The 14,682-nt window shown below is 42.8% G+C and overlaps 1 protein-coding gene across 1 annotated transcript in view; it reads right to left on the minus strand.

The window, feature by feature from the left end:
* Positions 1-1,611: 1,611 nt before the first annotated feature.
* stmn3 (stathmin-like 3) overlaps positions 1,612-14,682 on the minus strand; it is an 18,597-nt gene continuing 5,526 nt past the window's right edge. Inside the window, exons 3-5 of the mRNA XM_056237595.1 lie at positions 12,792-12,973; positions 3,037-3,228; positions 1,612-1,887 (exon numbers count right to left, since the gene is read on the minus strand). Coding sequence (XP_056093570.1) covers positions 1,828-1,887; positions 3,037-3,228; positions 12,792-12,973 — 434 coding nt within the window. The 3' untranslated portion in view covers positions 1,612-1,827. The remainder of the gene's footprint in view (positions 1,888-3,036; positions 3,229-12,791; positions 12,974-14,682) is intronic.

A 14,682-nucleotide genomic window follows, 5' to 3' on the forward strand; every position in this document is an offset into this window, starting at 1 on the left:
ATTTTTACATTTAAAAAAAAAAACTTTAATTACTTTATTTTTATACCAGATTTACAAATGAGGACGTGCCTAAATGGAGCTTTTTAGAGATTTTGGTCACTTCTGGGTACAAATTTGTCCCCAAAATATAGTTAAGTAGGTACACACACAGTAATATATTGTCTAGGCCGGCTGTAGTGTGCACTAATATTAGCACAAAAAGGTAGTAGGATCTAAGCAAACAAAACAGCTTCAGTTTCAGTAATATGCATCACACTTTGACCAGTGTTCGTCACAGACACATGACGACACGTATGCAAACACACCATTCCTTTACTGAGCTTTGATTATTGCTTTCGCAGCAATTACGAGCATATAATGAGTCTTATCAGCAGCAATATAAGTCCTAATGATTTAGAAACTACTGCGTCAGAAATTTCCATGTACAAAACCTGATCATAAACTTGTCATAGACAATTAAAAAACCCTGCAAGAAAAACTTCACAGATACCCAGGAGACACTAAATTGCTAACCATTAGTAAGAGATAATAACAGCAAATGCATGCTTGTATTATGTAAATGTAAAATGCAGGTCAAAGGATGTCAGAAAAATAAATTACACTTTTACCCGAAAGTGATAAACATCAACAAATAAGGTTAATTTAGGAAAGCTTGATGAGTGGCCATCATAAATAATCTGTTGGGTGCGTTTTTAGTTTCCGTGTGTTGCAAAAAAATGACAAAGACTTCTCATTACGAACATGTTATGCTTTAATCTTATTTTAAATGGTTTTCAGTAATCAGTTAGCAGCATATAGCTTAGACATTTCTCTTTCAGGTCACTGAAAAACAAACCAACAAATCAGCGACCCTTGAAATGCACCTAAACTACCAACGTGAATGAATCATATCCTATAAAGTGCAGTGTAAATGTGGATACAGAGTCATGTTTTTTGGTTTTGTGAGATTCAGCCCTGCTAAATTACAATTGAGACCAGAATAAATGACCAGATCATTCCATTTGCTGGTGTCAAAGTATGTTTGAACACTTTCATGCTGGTTTAAGCTCATCTACTGGTTTACAATAAGCTTGTACACACCACCAATGGCAATCGAAAACAAGTTAATCTTGGAATTTATGCTGGTCTAAGTTGTTTTTTCCCAGTAGGCAGATGAACTTCATGGCCAAAAGTATGTGGGCACCCCTTTCTAATCAATGTGTTTGGCTTGTCTAATAATTTTAAATCTACAATGACATTCTGGAAATGTTCAATAGTTTTAGAGGATGCTTGTCTTATTTTGCCAAGTAGCGCATGTTCCTGGATCAAGATCAGCCAGGTTTCAGATTTCAGATCAGATTTTAGGAATAGGTCAAATGATTTGTTTAGGGTTTGGCTCAACAACATTCTCATCAGCTTATAATTTCACTCTGATTTGAGCCATCATTTTTTTTTAGTAAAGTTTGGGTTTAGGGATCAAGATATGACAGGACAGGTACACGTCTTAGTTAGAAAAAATACACAAGGATCATCAAAGAAATGTGGAAAAGCTTGACTGGCTGCTCAAAGTCTAGCCCTGATTATCTTTGGGATGAACTCAAAACAATGACTCCAGGAAAGACTAATTAAAATAAACATTCAACAAGCACGTATGAAGTTTGGGTGCTCACATACTTGTGTCCACGTGGTGTATGTGGGATGTTGTTATATGCTCAGACATATATTGATAAGGAAAACTGATAAGGTGAGTCTGATTTGACCTCTTAAGACAGTGTTGCCAAATAATGACATTTCCTCCAAATGCCGCCATGACTGGATGTCTCGTGGCTCTGGCGTCAGAGAGTGTCCTTAGCCAGAGAGTTCAGTGTGAAGTTCCTTATTCTTACGGACTTCTGCAGCATGAATCTCCTGACGAGAGAGAGAGAGAGAGAGAGATTAATGCTCTATAAATAAGAACTGTTTTTGCTGTGACCAGAAAGGAAACTTAATTCTCTTTTTTATTGACAGTAAAGTACATTTGTGAGCCTGTTACTCCAGAAAAACAACATGCAATAGGAAGAGTGGTAAAATTCAAGCCCATAGTTCATCATTTCCTAAAATTCAAGATAAAATTGTATTCCTAGCCCATTTTTTCTAGACTTTATTTTAGACATGAACTGTTTTTGCTCACCAGCCACTGTGGCTAGTGGTTTTCTAAAGTTACTAGCCACTCAGGATTTTCACTGGCCACAATTTTGACATCGATGCCATAGGGAAAAACTGCCATATAGATATTTTTAATATTATCTCATAATTTGGTATATTAAGCTGCCGTAACTTTTTTCCCCACAAATCCATTATACTGTTTTATATAGCCAATATACTTGTCTCTATGTGCTGCATTGTGGGTGTAAGCACAAAATCTCCGGAAATGGGTAAATTATCCTCAATCCGCGCAATCCCTCGCCGCAATTCAAGCCCTGTAACACCAACAATATTAATTCAGAGCAAATGAATCGAGTGAGTAAAGGGATGCGCAGCTGGTATTGTGTATCCTGCGAAAGAGTTTCAGATACGTATCAAAAAATCATTATTTTTGACAACACTAGATGCCTTTTTAAAAGACTACAATTGAAAAATGTATATTATATAAAATTCAACCCGCCAAAGTAGCTAGTAGGAGTGACTGTGTTACACACCACTGCTAAAATACACCGCATTTGGCGGGTGTTAATGTTAAGCCCTGGTTGGATCATAAAAGGTTTGTTTTTCAAACAAATGCCACTCCGGTAGATCAAACAATAGAGCACGGCGCTAGCAACGCCAAGAATTGGTTCGATTCTCAGGGAATGCATGAACTAACAAGATGTATACCTTGAATGCCATGTAAGTAACTTTGGATAAAAGTGTCTGCCAAATGTGTAAATGTAAAATAGATTGAGTTTGCTTTGGATTTTATGGATCTACTCCCATCACAAAACACGGGACCTCCAGAGCATCTACACACATTTTCTATAGAATAACATACAGTAAAACCAGGAATATGGATTGAGACAGAAAGACTATTTCATGTCTCACCTTCTCTCTCAGACGCTGCTTGAGGGCGTTGAGACGGGCCATGCGGTTTTCTTTGATCAGCTCCATTTTGTGTTGGAGTTTCTCCTCGGTTATCTTGCTGTAGTTGTTGTTGACCTCCTGGGCCTTGTTGAGCACCTCCTTCTCACGCTCCCGTTTCTCCGCCAACTGCTTCAGGACCTGCTTCTCTTGGGACTACACAAAGAAGTGTAAAAAGAGTACAGTAGATGACACGGCTAATGTGAGACAGTGAAGAGTAGCTTCTCTGACATTTAAAAAGAGGCCAAAATGTGGGACAAAGTCATGAAAACATCTCAGCAGTGATGACGTACAAAAGAGGACTGTGTTGGTTATCAGATGGCAATGCAAGGGTACTGACTGATTACCATATTCATATCTATTCACTATAAAGACCATAAGAGGTTCCATGGATGTTAAGGCCAGGATCAAAAAATCTCTTCTAAGAACGCGTAGGTAATGTTCTCATTAAAGCCCTTTGGTGAAAATCCAGCTTTTGATGTTGTTTATGTGTCTATGTGGTGTTTTTAATACGCTTTAAGACACACCATGTGTAAGTTCATAAGTCGACAGCATTGCTGAGTATTTTCTGCTTAAAACTGCAGTGAACCAAAGACAGTCTCAAAAACACGGTTTGAAATCGCTGGTGTTTCTGACGTCACAAACGACCTTGTAACCAATCAGATCAACGTGTGATCGCCAACCAGTGGATCTCTGAGCTGAGTGAGTGAGTGGAGGCGGGGCTCATTTGCATATTCATAGAACCGCGTATAGTAAATGAGGCGAGGGTGTCGAGTTACATTCAAGATATTTTAAGGCATGAATAAATGTTTTTCCAAGGAAAAAACGTTTTAATTTTTTTAAAATTTCGGTGATCAAAGATTAGTTTTAAGGGATAAAATTATGGACTACAGGGGGACTTTAAGTAAATGTTCTGTAGAACGTTCCCTGATACCTGGGATGTTTATCATTCATTCATAGATGCCAATAAAGAACCAATAAAGAATAAAGAACTCTTCATTCATCCGGATAGATTTTTGCTTCAAAACGCTCTCCATCCACACTAGCGTTTCTGAGATGATACAGAGAGAACAAGACGTGATCCAGTTATCACGCAATTCTTCTGGCAGGATCATTTTCATTTAGCAAAATATCTCAGCATTCACTGATCGTCCAGGTCTCACTCACTCACCATTATATGTTTGGTCTAAACACAACTTCTCTCATGTTTAACCGCAGGACAACAAATGCAAGAAACTTTTCTGTCATCTTTGCAGGACTGTGATATGAAGAGTGTGTGAAGTAACATCTTTATCAACAGTGTGAAAGTGTATAGCACATAACAGGCACAATACCAGTATAAACATGAATATCTATTGGTACAATATATGACTAAATTTATCATCGTTTTTAAATACCTTCATTTTCACAGGTACAACGCGAAAGTGGCGTTTTCAAATGTATCCACTTTATAGAGCGTTTTCAAAAAGCGTAGTTTTCGTTGCTAAAAACGTTGTCTCAGTGTGGACGAAAGGTCAAAACGGAGAAAAAATATGCATTTTCAAACGAAACCGTATTAGTGTGGACATGGCCTGAGAGTGTGAGACTCTCAGTTACCCATGTGCTCGTGCTTTTCATGAACGTGTCTCAATGGAAAAATGCATCGGCTAAATAATTCAATGTTATTCTAACCAGCTGGATGTGTTGCTCACGAAACATCCTGTTGATTAACTAGTAAGTGTCCAAAAAACATGGTTCAATCTTGGTAGTGTAAACTTGCTGCGTCCCAATTCGTCCTAAAAAGTATTCGAAATCAGAATTAGTGTGTCCCAAATCGTAGTATGTAAAGATTCCCGCATCGTCTACTTTTTCCGGTTAGAATCCGAAGTGCAGATCCGTGCTAACGGCTAATATTACCCACGACCCATTGCGCTGTGGAAGAGGATTCGGTTAGAACTACAAACACGAATAATATGTTTGAAAAAACTACAAACATGATGGATGTGCGTGACCCACGGTTAAGCAGAGCGGTTAAGATAAAGAGGGTTGAGTGTTTAATAATCAGGAGCCTATCTAATCTGACAAAAATATATTTATTAAATGTTATCCAAATTATATTTAATCTAAAACAGCATTGTGAAACGTTATAAAACGATGCGTTTGGTCATTAACTTGAACAGTGACAAGATGATTGACAGGGCAGTTTAAACAGTGACAGGATGACCGTTACTAAGTGGCAGAGCGTTCCTTAAAGATGCTATTATGACGATGCATACTCTTCTGCTTCACACTAAAAAGTATGTACTTCTTCTTCTCAAAAACAGTACATACTTTTAGGGCATAGTATACGTAGGAGAATTGGGGCGTAGTATACGTAGGAGAATTGGGGCGTAGTATACGTAGGAGAATTGGGGCGTAGTATACGTAGGCGAATTGGGGCGTAGTATACGTAGGAGAATTGGGGCGTAGTATACGTAGGCGAATTGGGGCTATTGGGGCGTAGTATACGTTAGCGAATTGGGGCGTAGTATACGTAGGCGAATTGGGGCGTAGTATACATTTTACATTTAGTCATTTTACATTTACATTTACATTTAGTCATTTAGCAGACGCTTTTATCCAAAGCGACTTACAACTGAGGACTAAACCAAGCGAGTCATCGTGAAGAGGCAAAAGCAACGCAAGAAGTGCTCAAAATACAAAGTTCAGACATAGCTCGGAGTAGCATAAGCCAGGCAAGCGAGGATTTAGAGGAAAGGATTTTTTTTTTTTTTTTTTTTTTTATGTTAAGTGCTCCCGGAAGAGATGAGTTTTCAGTTGTCTTTTGAATGTTGTCAGGGATTCTGCATTCCGGATGAGGGTGGGGAGATCATTCCACCAGCATGGAACCGTGAATGAGAATGTTCTGGAGAGTGATTTTGTGCCCCGCTGTGATGGTACCACGAGCCGTCGCTCATTGACCGATCGTAGGCTTCTGGTAGGGATGTAGACTTGTAGTAGAGAGTGGAAGTAGGAGGGAGCTGAACCTGTGGTCAATCTGTAAGCAAGCGTCAGAGCCTTGAACTTGATGCGAGCAGTGAGTGGTAGCCAGTGCAGAGAGATGAACAGAGGAGTGACGTGGGCCCTTTTGGGCTCGTTGAAGACCAGACGAGCTGCAGCATTCTGGATCATTTGTAGAGGTTTAGTTGCACATGATGGAAGTCCAGCCAGAAGAGCATTGCAGTAATCAAGCCTAGAAATGACCAGGGCCTGGACGAGAAGTTGTGTTGCATGCTCAGTTAGGAAAGGCCTGATCTTCCTGATGTTGTGCATAGCAAACCTGAATGATCGAGCTGTCTTTGTAATGTGGTCTGTGAAGGTCAGCTGATCATCAAAGATTACTCCAAGATTTCTGACCGACCTTGATGGGGTGATTGAGGATGAATCTAGCTGGATAGTGAGGTCGTGCTGTAGAGACGGATTGGCAGGGAGGACGAGAAGCTCAGTCTTTGCCAGGTTGAGCTGCAGGTGATGTTCCTTCATCCATGCCGAGATGTCCGCCAGACAGCTTGAGATCCGTACAGCTACTGTGGGATCATCTGGTTGAAATGAGAGGTAGAGCTGGGTGTCATCAGCATAGCAATGGTAAGAGAAACCATGTGCCTGTATGATAGGTCCCAGTGATGTGGTGTAAATGGAGAAGAGGAGCGGTCCGAGAACTGAACCCTGAGGAACGCCTGTGGTCAGTTGATGTGCTTTGGATACCTCACCTCTCCATGTGACCTTGAAGGACCTACCTGTGAGATAGGACTCAAACCAGTTGAAGGAGGTTCCAGTGATGCCCAGTGATGAGAGGGCGGACAAGAGGATCTGATGATTCACAGTGTCGAAGGCAGCAGACAGGTCCAGTAGAATGAGAACTGATGATTTGGAAGCAGCTTTTGCGACCCGCAGGGCTTCCGTGACTGACAGCAATGCAGTCTCAGTTGAATGTCCTTTCTTGAAGCCAGATTGGTTGACATCCAGCTGGTTGTTCAGAGATAGGAAGGATGATACTTGGTTAAAAGCAACTCGTTCAAGTGTTTTCGCAATGAATGGTAGGAGAGAGACAGGTCTGTAGTTCTCTAGAAGTGATGTGTTTAATGTTGATTTTTTAAGCAGAGGGGTTACCCGAGCCTGCTTAAATGCTGTAGGGAAAATGCCAGTGTGGAGGGATGAGTTGATAATGTGTGTGAGAGCTGGTAGAAGTGTGGGAGAGATGGCTTGTAGAAGGTGTGAGGGGATGGGGTCTAGAGGGCAGGTGGTAGGATGACTGGAGAGGAGAAGTTTAGATACTTCTTCCTCGGTTAGTGGAGTGAAGGAGGAGAGAAGGTTATTGGCTGTGGGAGAGGTTAGTCTGGGTTCCTGTGTTGAGAACTGACTGCTGATAGTGGTAGTTTTGTTAGTGAAGAAGTTAGCAAAATCATCAGCAGTTAAAGAGGAGGTGGGTGGTGGTGGAGGTGGACAGAGGAGAGAATTGAATGTCTTGAACAGTGAACGTGTGTTAGAGGCGCTGTTGATCTTGTTGTGGAAATATGAAGATTTTGCGGCGTGAACATCAACAGAGAAGGCAGAGAGCAGAGATTGATACCTACTGAGGTCAGATGTGTCTTTTGATTTGCGCCATTTCCTCTCCGCTGCCCTGAGCTTGGTCCGGTGTTCACGAAGAACCTCAGATAACCAGGGGTTAGAGGGAGCGGTGCGTGCTGGCCTAGAGGAGAGAGGGCAGATATTGTCTAAAGAAGAGGTTAGGATGGAGCATAAAGTATCCGTTGCAGTATTCACATCCAGAGATGAGAAATGTGAGGGTGAGGGAAGAGAAGATGACACAGCAGAGGAAAGATGGGATGGAGAAAGTGAGCGCAGGTTTCGTCTGAAAGTAAATGGTGGGGAGGTTGGTGGAGCATGGGTAGTGAGTTGTAGATTGAAAGTAATGAGGAAATGATCTGAAACTTGGAGAGGTTTCACCAAAATGTTGTCTGTGATACAGTTGCGTGTGTAAACCAGGTCCAGTTGGTTGCCTGACTTGTGAGTACCGTTGGTGATGAGCCGTTTGAGATCGAAAGAGGCTAGGAGAGAGATGAAGTCTGTTGCATACGGCTTCGCTAGGTGAATGTTGAAATCGCCAAAGACTACAAGTGGGATGCCATCCTGAGGGAAAGAGGACAGCAACACATCCAGCTCTTCTACAAAGCTTCCCAGTTGACCTGGGGGGCGATAAATAACTACAATATGGATCTTCATGGGAGTTGTAAGTGTAATAGCATGATATTCAAATGAGTTGTTATTGCATAGAGAAGAGAGAGTTGAATATTTCCAATTGTTAGAAATGAGAAGACCAGTGCCCCCACCCCTCCCCGACTGGCGAGGGGTGTGAGAGAAAGAGAAGTTGTTAGAGAGAGCAGCAGGGGTTGCTGAGTCTTCTGGACGGATCCAGGTCTCAGTCAAGCCCAAGATATTAAGAGTAGAATGAGATGCAAAGGCTGGAATGAAGTCAGCTTTATTGACTGCTGATTGACAATTCCATAGACCCATAGAAAGAGTGAGAGGTGAGTGTGAGGATGAGAGAAAAGGGCGCAGATAAGCAGTATTGCGCTGCCTTCTGTGCGTGGTGAGAGAGCGTTGTCGAGAGACAACAGGAATGTGTTGAAAGCACATAATGATAATGGGAAATAAGATAAAGGTAGGAAAGGGAAGGGTGTAGAAGATACTTTAAGTGCCTTGCAGGTGTCCTTGCTCGGTGGAGTCGCGCAGGTAGAGTCGCAGGTCTTTACCCGAGTAGGTCTTCACACGAGGAGGCTGAACACGAGAGCTGAATGCTTCCGCTGACGCTTCCGCGACAGCGCGCACACTACATAGAAATAATGCTATCAATCGTCTGAGTGAGGACAGCTGTGGTAGTCCTTGCAATTAGCACAGCGAAAGCAAATATCCCGACAATGGCCCAAATCGAAACTAGCTGTTATGAACAGCAATACTTAAGTGCTACAATAACAAACAGACTACAACCCTTAAGACGGCAGATATTCAAAATAGGAACGCGACTAATTAAAATAAAGATATTTAGTGAAGATAAAAATTACAAAGAAGCAAAGAATCGAAAATAGCCCTACTTACTTGACAAATGGTAAACAGAGCAACAGGAGAACTGGATATTAAGAAAAAACAACTTACGCGCTCTTGACGTTCTCGCCGAGTGACTGCTTGTCCTGGCTTTCACCTGAATTTACTTCTAATTTATATCTGCTTTAACAGCCCTTGCAATTAGCACAGCGAAAGCAAATATCCCGACAATGGCCCAAATCGAAACTAGCTGTTATGAACAGCAATACTTAAGTGCTACAATAACAAACAGACTACAACCCTTAAGACGGCAGATATTCAAAATAGGAACGCGACTAATTAAAATAAAGATATTTAGTGAAGATAAAAATTACAAAGAAGCAAAGAATCGAAAATAGCCCTACTTACTTGACAAATGGTAAACAGAGCAACAGGAGAACTGGATATTAAGAAAAAACAACTTACGCGCTCTTGACGTTCTCGCCGAGTGACTGCTTGTCCTGGCTTTCACCTGAATTTACTTCTAAATTATATCTGCTTTAACAGCCCTTGCAATTAGCACAGCGAAAGCAAATATCCCGACAATGGCCCAAATCGAAACTAGCTGTAGGCGAATTGGGGCGTAGTATACATAGGCGAATTGGGGCGTAGTATACGTAGGCGAATTGGGGCGTAGTATACATAGGCGAATTGGGGCGTAGTATACGTAGGCGAATTGGGGCGTAGTATATGTAGGCGAATTGGGGCGTAGTATACGTAGGCGAATTGGGGCGTAGTATACGTAGGCGAATTGGGGCGTAGTATACGTAGGCGAATTGGGGCGTAGTATACGTAGGAGAATTGGGGCGTAGTATACGTAGGCGAATTGGGGCGTAGTATACGTAGGCGAATTGGGGCGTAGTATACGTAGGCGAATTGGGGCGTAGTATACGTAGGCGAATTGGGGCGTAGTATACGTAGGCGAATTGGGGCTATTGGGGCGTAGTATACGTTAGCGAATTGGGGCGTAGTACACGTAGGCGAATTGGGGCGTAGTATACGTAGGCGAATTGGGCCGTAGTATACGTAGGCGAATTGGGGCGTAGTATACGTAGGCGAATTGGGGCGTAGTATACGTAGGCGAATTGGGGCGTAGTATACGTAGGCGAATAGGGGCGTAGTATACGTAGGCGAATTGGGGCGTAGTATACGTAGGCGAATTGGGGCGTAGTATATGTAGGCGAATTGGGGCGTAGTATACGTAGGCGAATTGGGGCATAGTATACGTAGGCGAATTGGGGCGTAGTATATGTAGGCGAATTGGGGCGTAGTTAGGGTTGGGTACCGAAACTTGGTGCCAATAGGGAACGGTCCCGACGTAAACGGTAGTAACCAGACCGAATAAGAACGAAAATTTCGGTGCCTGATTTCGGTGCCTAACTTCATTAGACACACACGCACAAACACAAGGTCTCTCGCTCTCTCTCTCTCCGCCGTGCGTGTGCTACACAGTTTGGAGCACAGTCTCTTCTGTCTCGCAAGCGCGCTCTTTCTCGCAAGGTTTGGCTGCATTTCACGTTTAAAATTACGTGTCAGAACGCCCTCTGGGTGTGCCGATAGTCTGAATCCCATATAGAATCAAGCCAATTCATTGGCTGATGGCGCGGGCGCCGCATCGACGCACTTACGTCGTCATACTATGTTGGCGCGCGCGCGCCATCTGCTCCTCAGATTTCTTTGCCGAAAAAGGAAGCTGGTCGGCAGCGCGAGGAGCTTGGCAGCGTCTCGTTCCCTATTGAGAGATATGTTACACCAGTAACCAGAGATGTTCTCTTTCATAGGTTCACTCAACGCTGCGTAGCTAAGAAGCAGTGGATTTGTAGGCTGCTGTATCACGTGCCGTTTGAACTGACGCGCTACAGCGATCTGTCACATTTCAAAGAGCCAAAACGTTATTTATTGTGTGAATCTCGTAAAAATATTGACAGAATCTGACAGCTGTGGATTTGTTCCATATCAAAAGTAACCTTCTCTGTCTTGTCTGTCCGTGTCCTCTTTGTCCGCGATTTTTCTGTGTGAAAAGGGTCATTTGCGTGAGTCTCGCGGTCAATGCGTGAGAGTTGGCAGCTCTGCCTGCTAGTAATCTCTATTAATCTCCAGTATTATTACATTGTTTGATACAATATTGTTTCATTTGATATTATGTAAATATGAATTTTTATTTTATATTGGTTTTATTATTACCATATGTTACTTGTATTTATATTGTTTAAAGATTTAAGTTAATATTGTGTCCAGTTTGGCCCTGTAAATTAAAGGGTATTATTTTTTGATAAAGTGTGTGCGGTTTCATTTTCTTAAGTACCGATTTAAGAACCGTTTAAGCACCGGAACCGTTTAAAAAATACCGAGTAGGTACTGGAATCGGATAAAACCCAAACGATACCCAACCCTAGGCGTAGTATACGTAGGCGAATTGGGGCGTAGTATACGTAGGCGAATTGGGGCGTAGTATATGTAGGCGAATTGGGGCGTAGTATTCGTAGGCGAATTGGGGCGTAGTATATGTAGGCGAATTGGGGTGTAGTATACGTAGGCGAATAGGGGCGTAGTATACGTAGGCGAATTGGGGCGTAGTATATGTAGGCGAATTGGGGTGTAGTATACGTAGGCGAATAGGGGCGTAGTATACGTAGGCGAATTGGGGCGTAGTATACGTAGGCGAATTGGGGCGTAGTATATGTAGGCGAATTGGGGTGTAGTATACGTAGGCGAATAGGGGCGTAGTATACGTAGGCGAATTGGGGCGTAGTATACGTAGGCGAATTGGGGCGTAGTATATGTAGGCGAATTGGGGCCTAGTATACGTAGGCGAATTGGGGCGTAGTATACGTTGGCGAATTGGGGCGTAGTATACGTAGGCGAATTGGGGCGTAGTATACGTAGGCGAATTGGGGCGTAGTATACGTAGGCGAATTGGGGCGTAGTATACGTAGGTGAATTGGGGCGTAGTATACGTAGGCGAATTGGGGCGTAGTATACGTAGGCGAATTGGGGCGTAGTATACGTAGGCGAATAGGGGCGTAGTATATGTAGGCGAATTGGGGTGTAGTATACGTGGGTGAATTGGGGCGTAGTATACGTAGGCGAATTGGGGCGTAGTATACGTAGGCGAATTGGGGCGTAGTATACGTAGGCGAATTGGGCCGTAGTATACGTAGGCGAATTGGGCCGTAGTATACGTAGGCGAATTGGGGCGTAGTATACGTAGGCGAATTGGGGCGTAGTATACGTAGGCGAATAGGGGCGTAGTATATGTAGGCGAATTGGGGTGTAGTATACGTGGGTGAATTGGGGCGTAGTTTACGTAGGCGAATTGGGGCGTAGTATACGTAGGCGAATTGGGGCGTAGTATACGTAGGCGAATTGGGGTGTAGTATACGTGGGTGAATTGGGGCGTAGTATACGTAGGCGAATTGGGGCGTAGTATACGTAGGCGAATTGGGGCGTAGTATACGTAGGCGAATTGGGGCGTAGTATACGTAGGCGAATTGGGGCGTAGTATACGTGGGTGAATTGGGGCGTAGTATACGTGGGCGATATACATCGTATACGTATACATTTGTTGATGTGCAGTGTTCCACGGAAAACTCCACGGATGAATGATGGCATGATCTTACCCGGCGTCTCTCCTCGGCGGCCTCCAGCCTCCTCTGCAGTTCCCCCAGCGAAGGCTCCTTCTTTTGGGCCGGCAGCGCCAGCGCCTGGAGTCTCTCTGGAGGAGACGGGTCAGTCGGGCTCTTCATGATGACCTCAAACGCCTGGCCAGATGCTCGCTTATTCAGGGACTTCACCTCCATGTCTGCGGAGGGAAGATGAGCACAATGAATGCGTGATCATTGGTGCTCTTCAGAAATTTCTTACTTCATCGGAATGGTATGAAACTTGGTAAAGGTTTTGGCACTTGCTATGTGAACACACAAAGAAATCATTGACATTATTCAAAAAGGTTCAATGGTCCTGTAAAAAATAGTCACACTTGTGCTCCTCGCGGTCAAAAATGAAATGAATGGGAGACGAATTTCATCTAGTGGAAGCGTTTGGTACTGCAGCCGAACTAAATCTGATCTGAAGATCTGGTGATCAAAGATGAGTTTTAAGGGATAAAATGATTGACTACAGGGGGACTTTAAGTACATTAATTAAAGGGATAGTTCACCCAAAAATGAAAACTCTGTCAGTAATTACTCGCCCTCATGTTGTTCAACCCCGTAAGACTTTCGTTCATCTTGGGAACACAAATTAAGATATTTTTGAATAAATCTGAGAGCTGGATCACTCCTCCATAGGCTTCTATTGTAATTGAAACTTGCCGGCCCAGAAAGTTAGTAAAGACATCGTTAAAATAGTCCGAGTGACTACAGTGGCTCAACCTTAAGTTTATCAAGCGACGAGAATACTTTCTGTGCGCAAAAACACCAAAAATAACGATTGTACGTCAGAATGTAGGCTCACTACCAAACTAAATCTGAAATCAAATCTTATTTTTTGGAGATATCAAGCTTAAATTTGGAAAACAACTTGTTTGGATTTATGGCTTTGATTTTCTTGCAGTTTTAGAGTAAAATGTGTTTTTGAAAATATAGATTTCATATAAAAATTGAAAATAGTATTTTTGTGCATTTTTCATAACAATAAATGTAAAATTCCCTTTTCCCTTTTAAAGTCCCTGTAAAGTCAAAATTAAGTATGTGTTCTGAGGTTGTCACACCACAGAAAAATGTGTTATTAGTCACCCAGCCAAATTTGAATGATAAAAAAAGCCGGCAAGTACATAAAATAAGCTATAAAAATCTTGAAAAAATGCTCTCAAACGCTGGGGGCGTGTCCGCTGGCTGCGCTGAAACCACGCCCACTTGCGGGAAAGCTGCCGACGGTGATATTTGTGATACTGCTTTCGGGACGGGGAGATGAAGGCTGAGGCGGGAGATAGTCGGTTCGGCCCCATTCACCAGTAACAGCGGATTATCAGTGAATCCCAGTTGTCTCTGACGAAAGTTTATAAAACTATCCCGTGTAAAATGATCACTACATGATCCTCAGCTCTCCATCAAGGTTGGCTCTTCACAAAATTAATCCACCTCTTCTTGATGTGATCGTTTTTAGATAAAGATAAAGACACCGATCTGTTTTGTAGCCTACATGATCGCATCCAGGTAGTAGTACGCATTTCTGTGTCGAAGGCATAGCTAGCTAGAAAACTGTAGGCTGTAGTAACTAATAGAACTGACAGTAACTTGCGATTGAGCGCCAAACTGATGCGAATGTGCTCTATTGTTAGGGGAGGAGCCAGCCTCAGTGGCCTCAGTGCGTCATCAAGTAGGGGCGTGTCCAGGAGCTCAGGGGCTCCAGTGCGTCATCGAGCCCCGTTTTAGCCCCGCCCAAAAAATCCGGAAAATAGCAATGGTGAAAAACTGTTTAACGTTCTAACTCCACAATTCAGTATTTCACAGTTCAGTCTTTGTAATATGTTTTAGCAATACATTTCTAACATTTATAATGGGTTTAGAA

The sequence above is a fragment of the Rhinichthys klamathensis genome, unplaced genomic scaffold (assembly GCF_029890125.1).
Source record: "Rhinichthys klamathensis goyatoka isolate OS25496 unplaced genomic scaffold, OSU_Roscu_1.1 h1tg000488l_1, whole genome shotgun sequence".
Taxonomy (NCBI): Eukaryota; Metazoa; Chordata; class Actinopteri; order Cypriniformes; family Leuciscidae; genus Rhinichthys; species Rhinichthys klamathensis.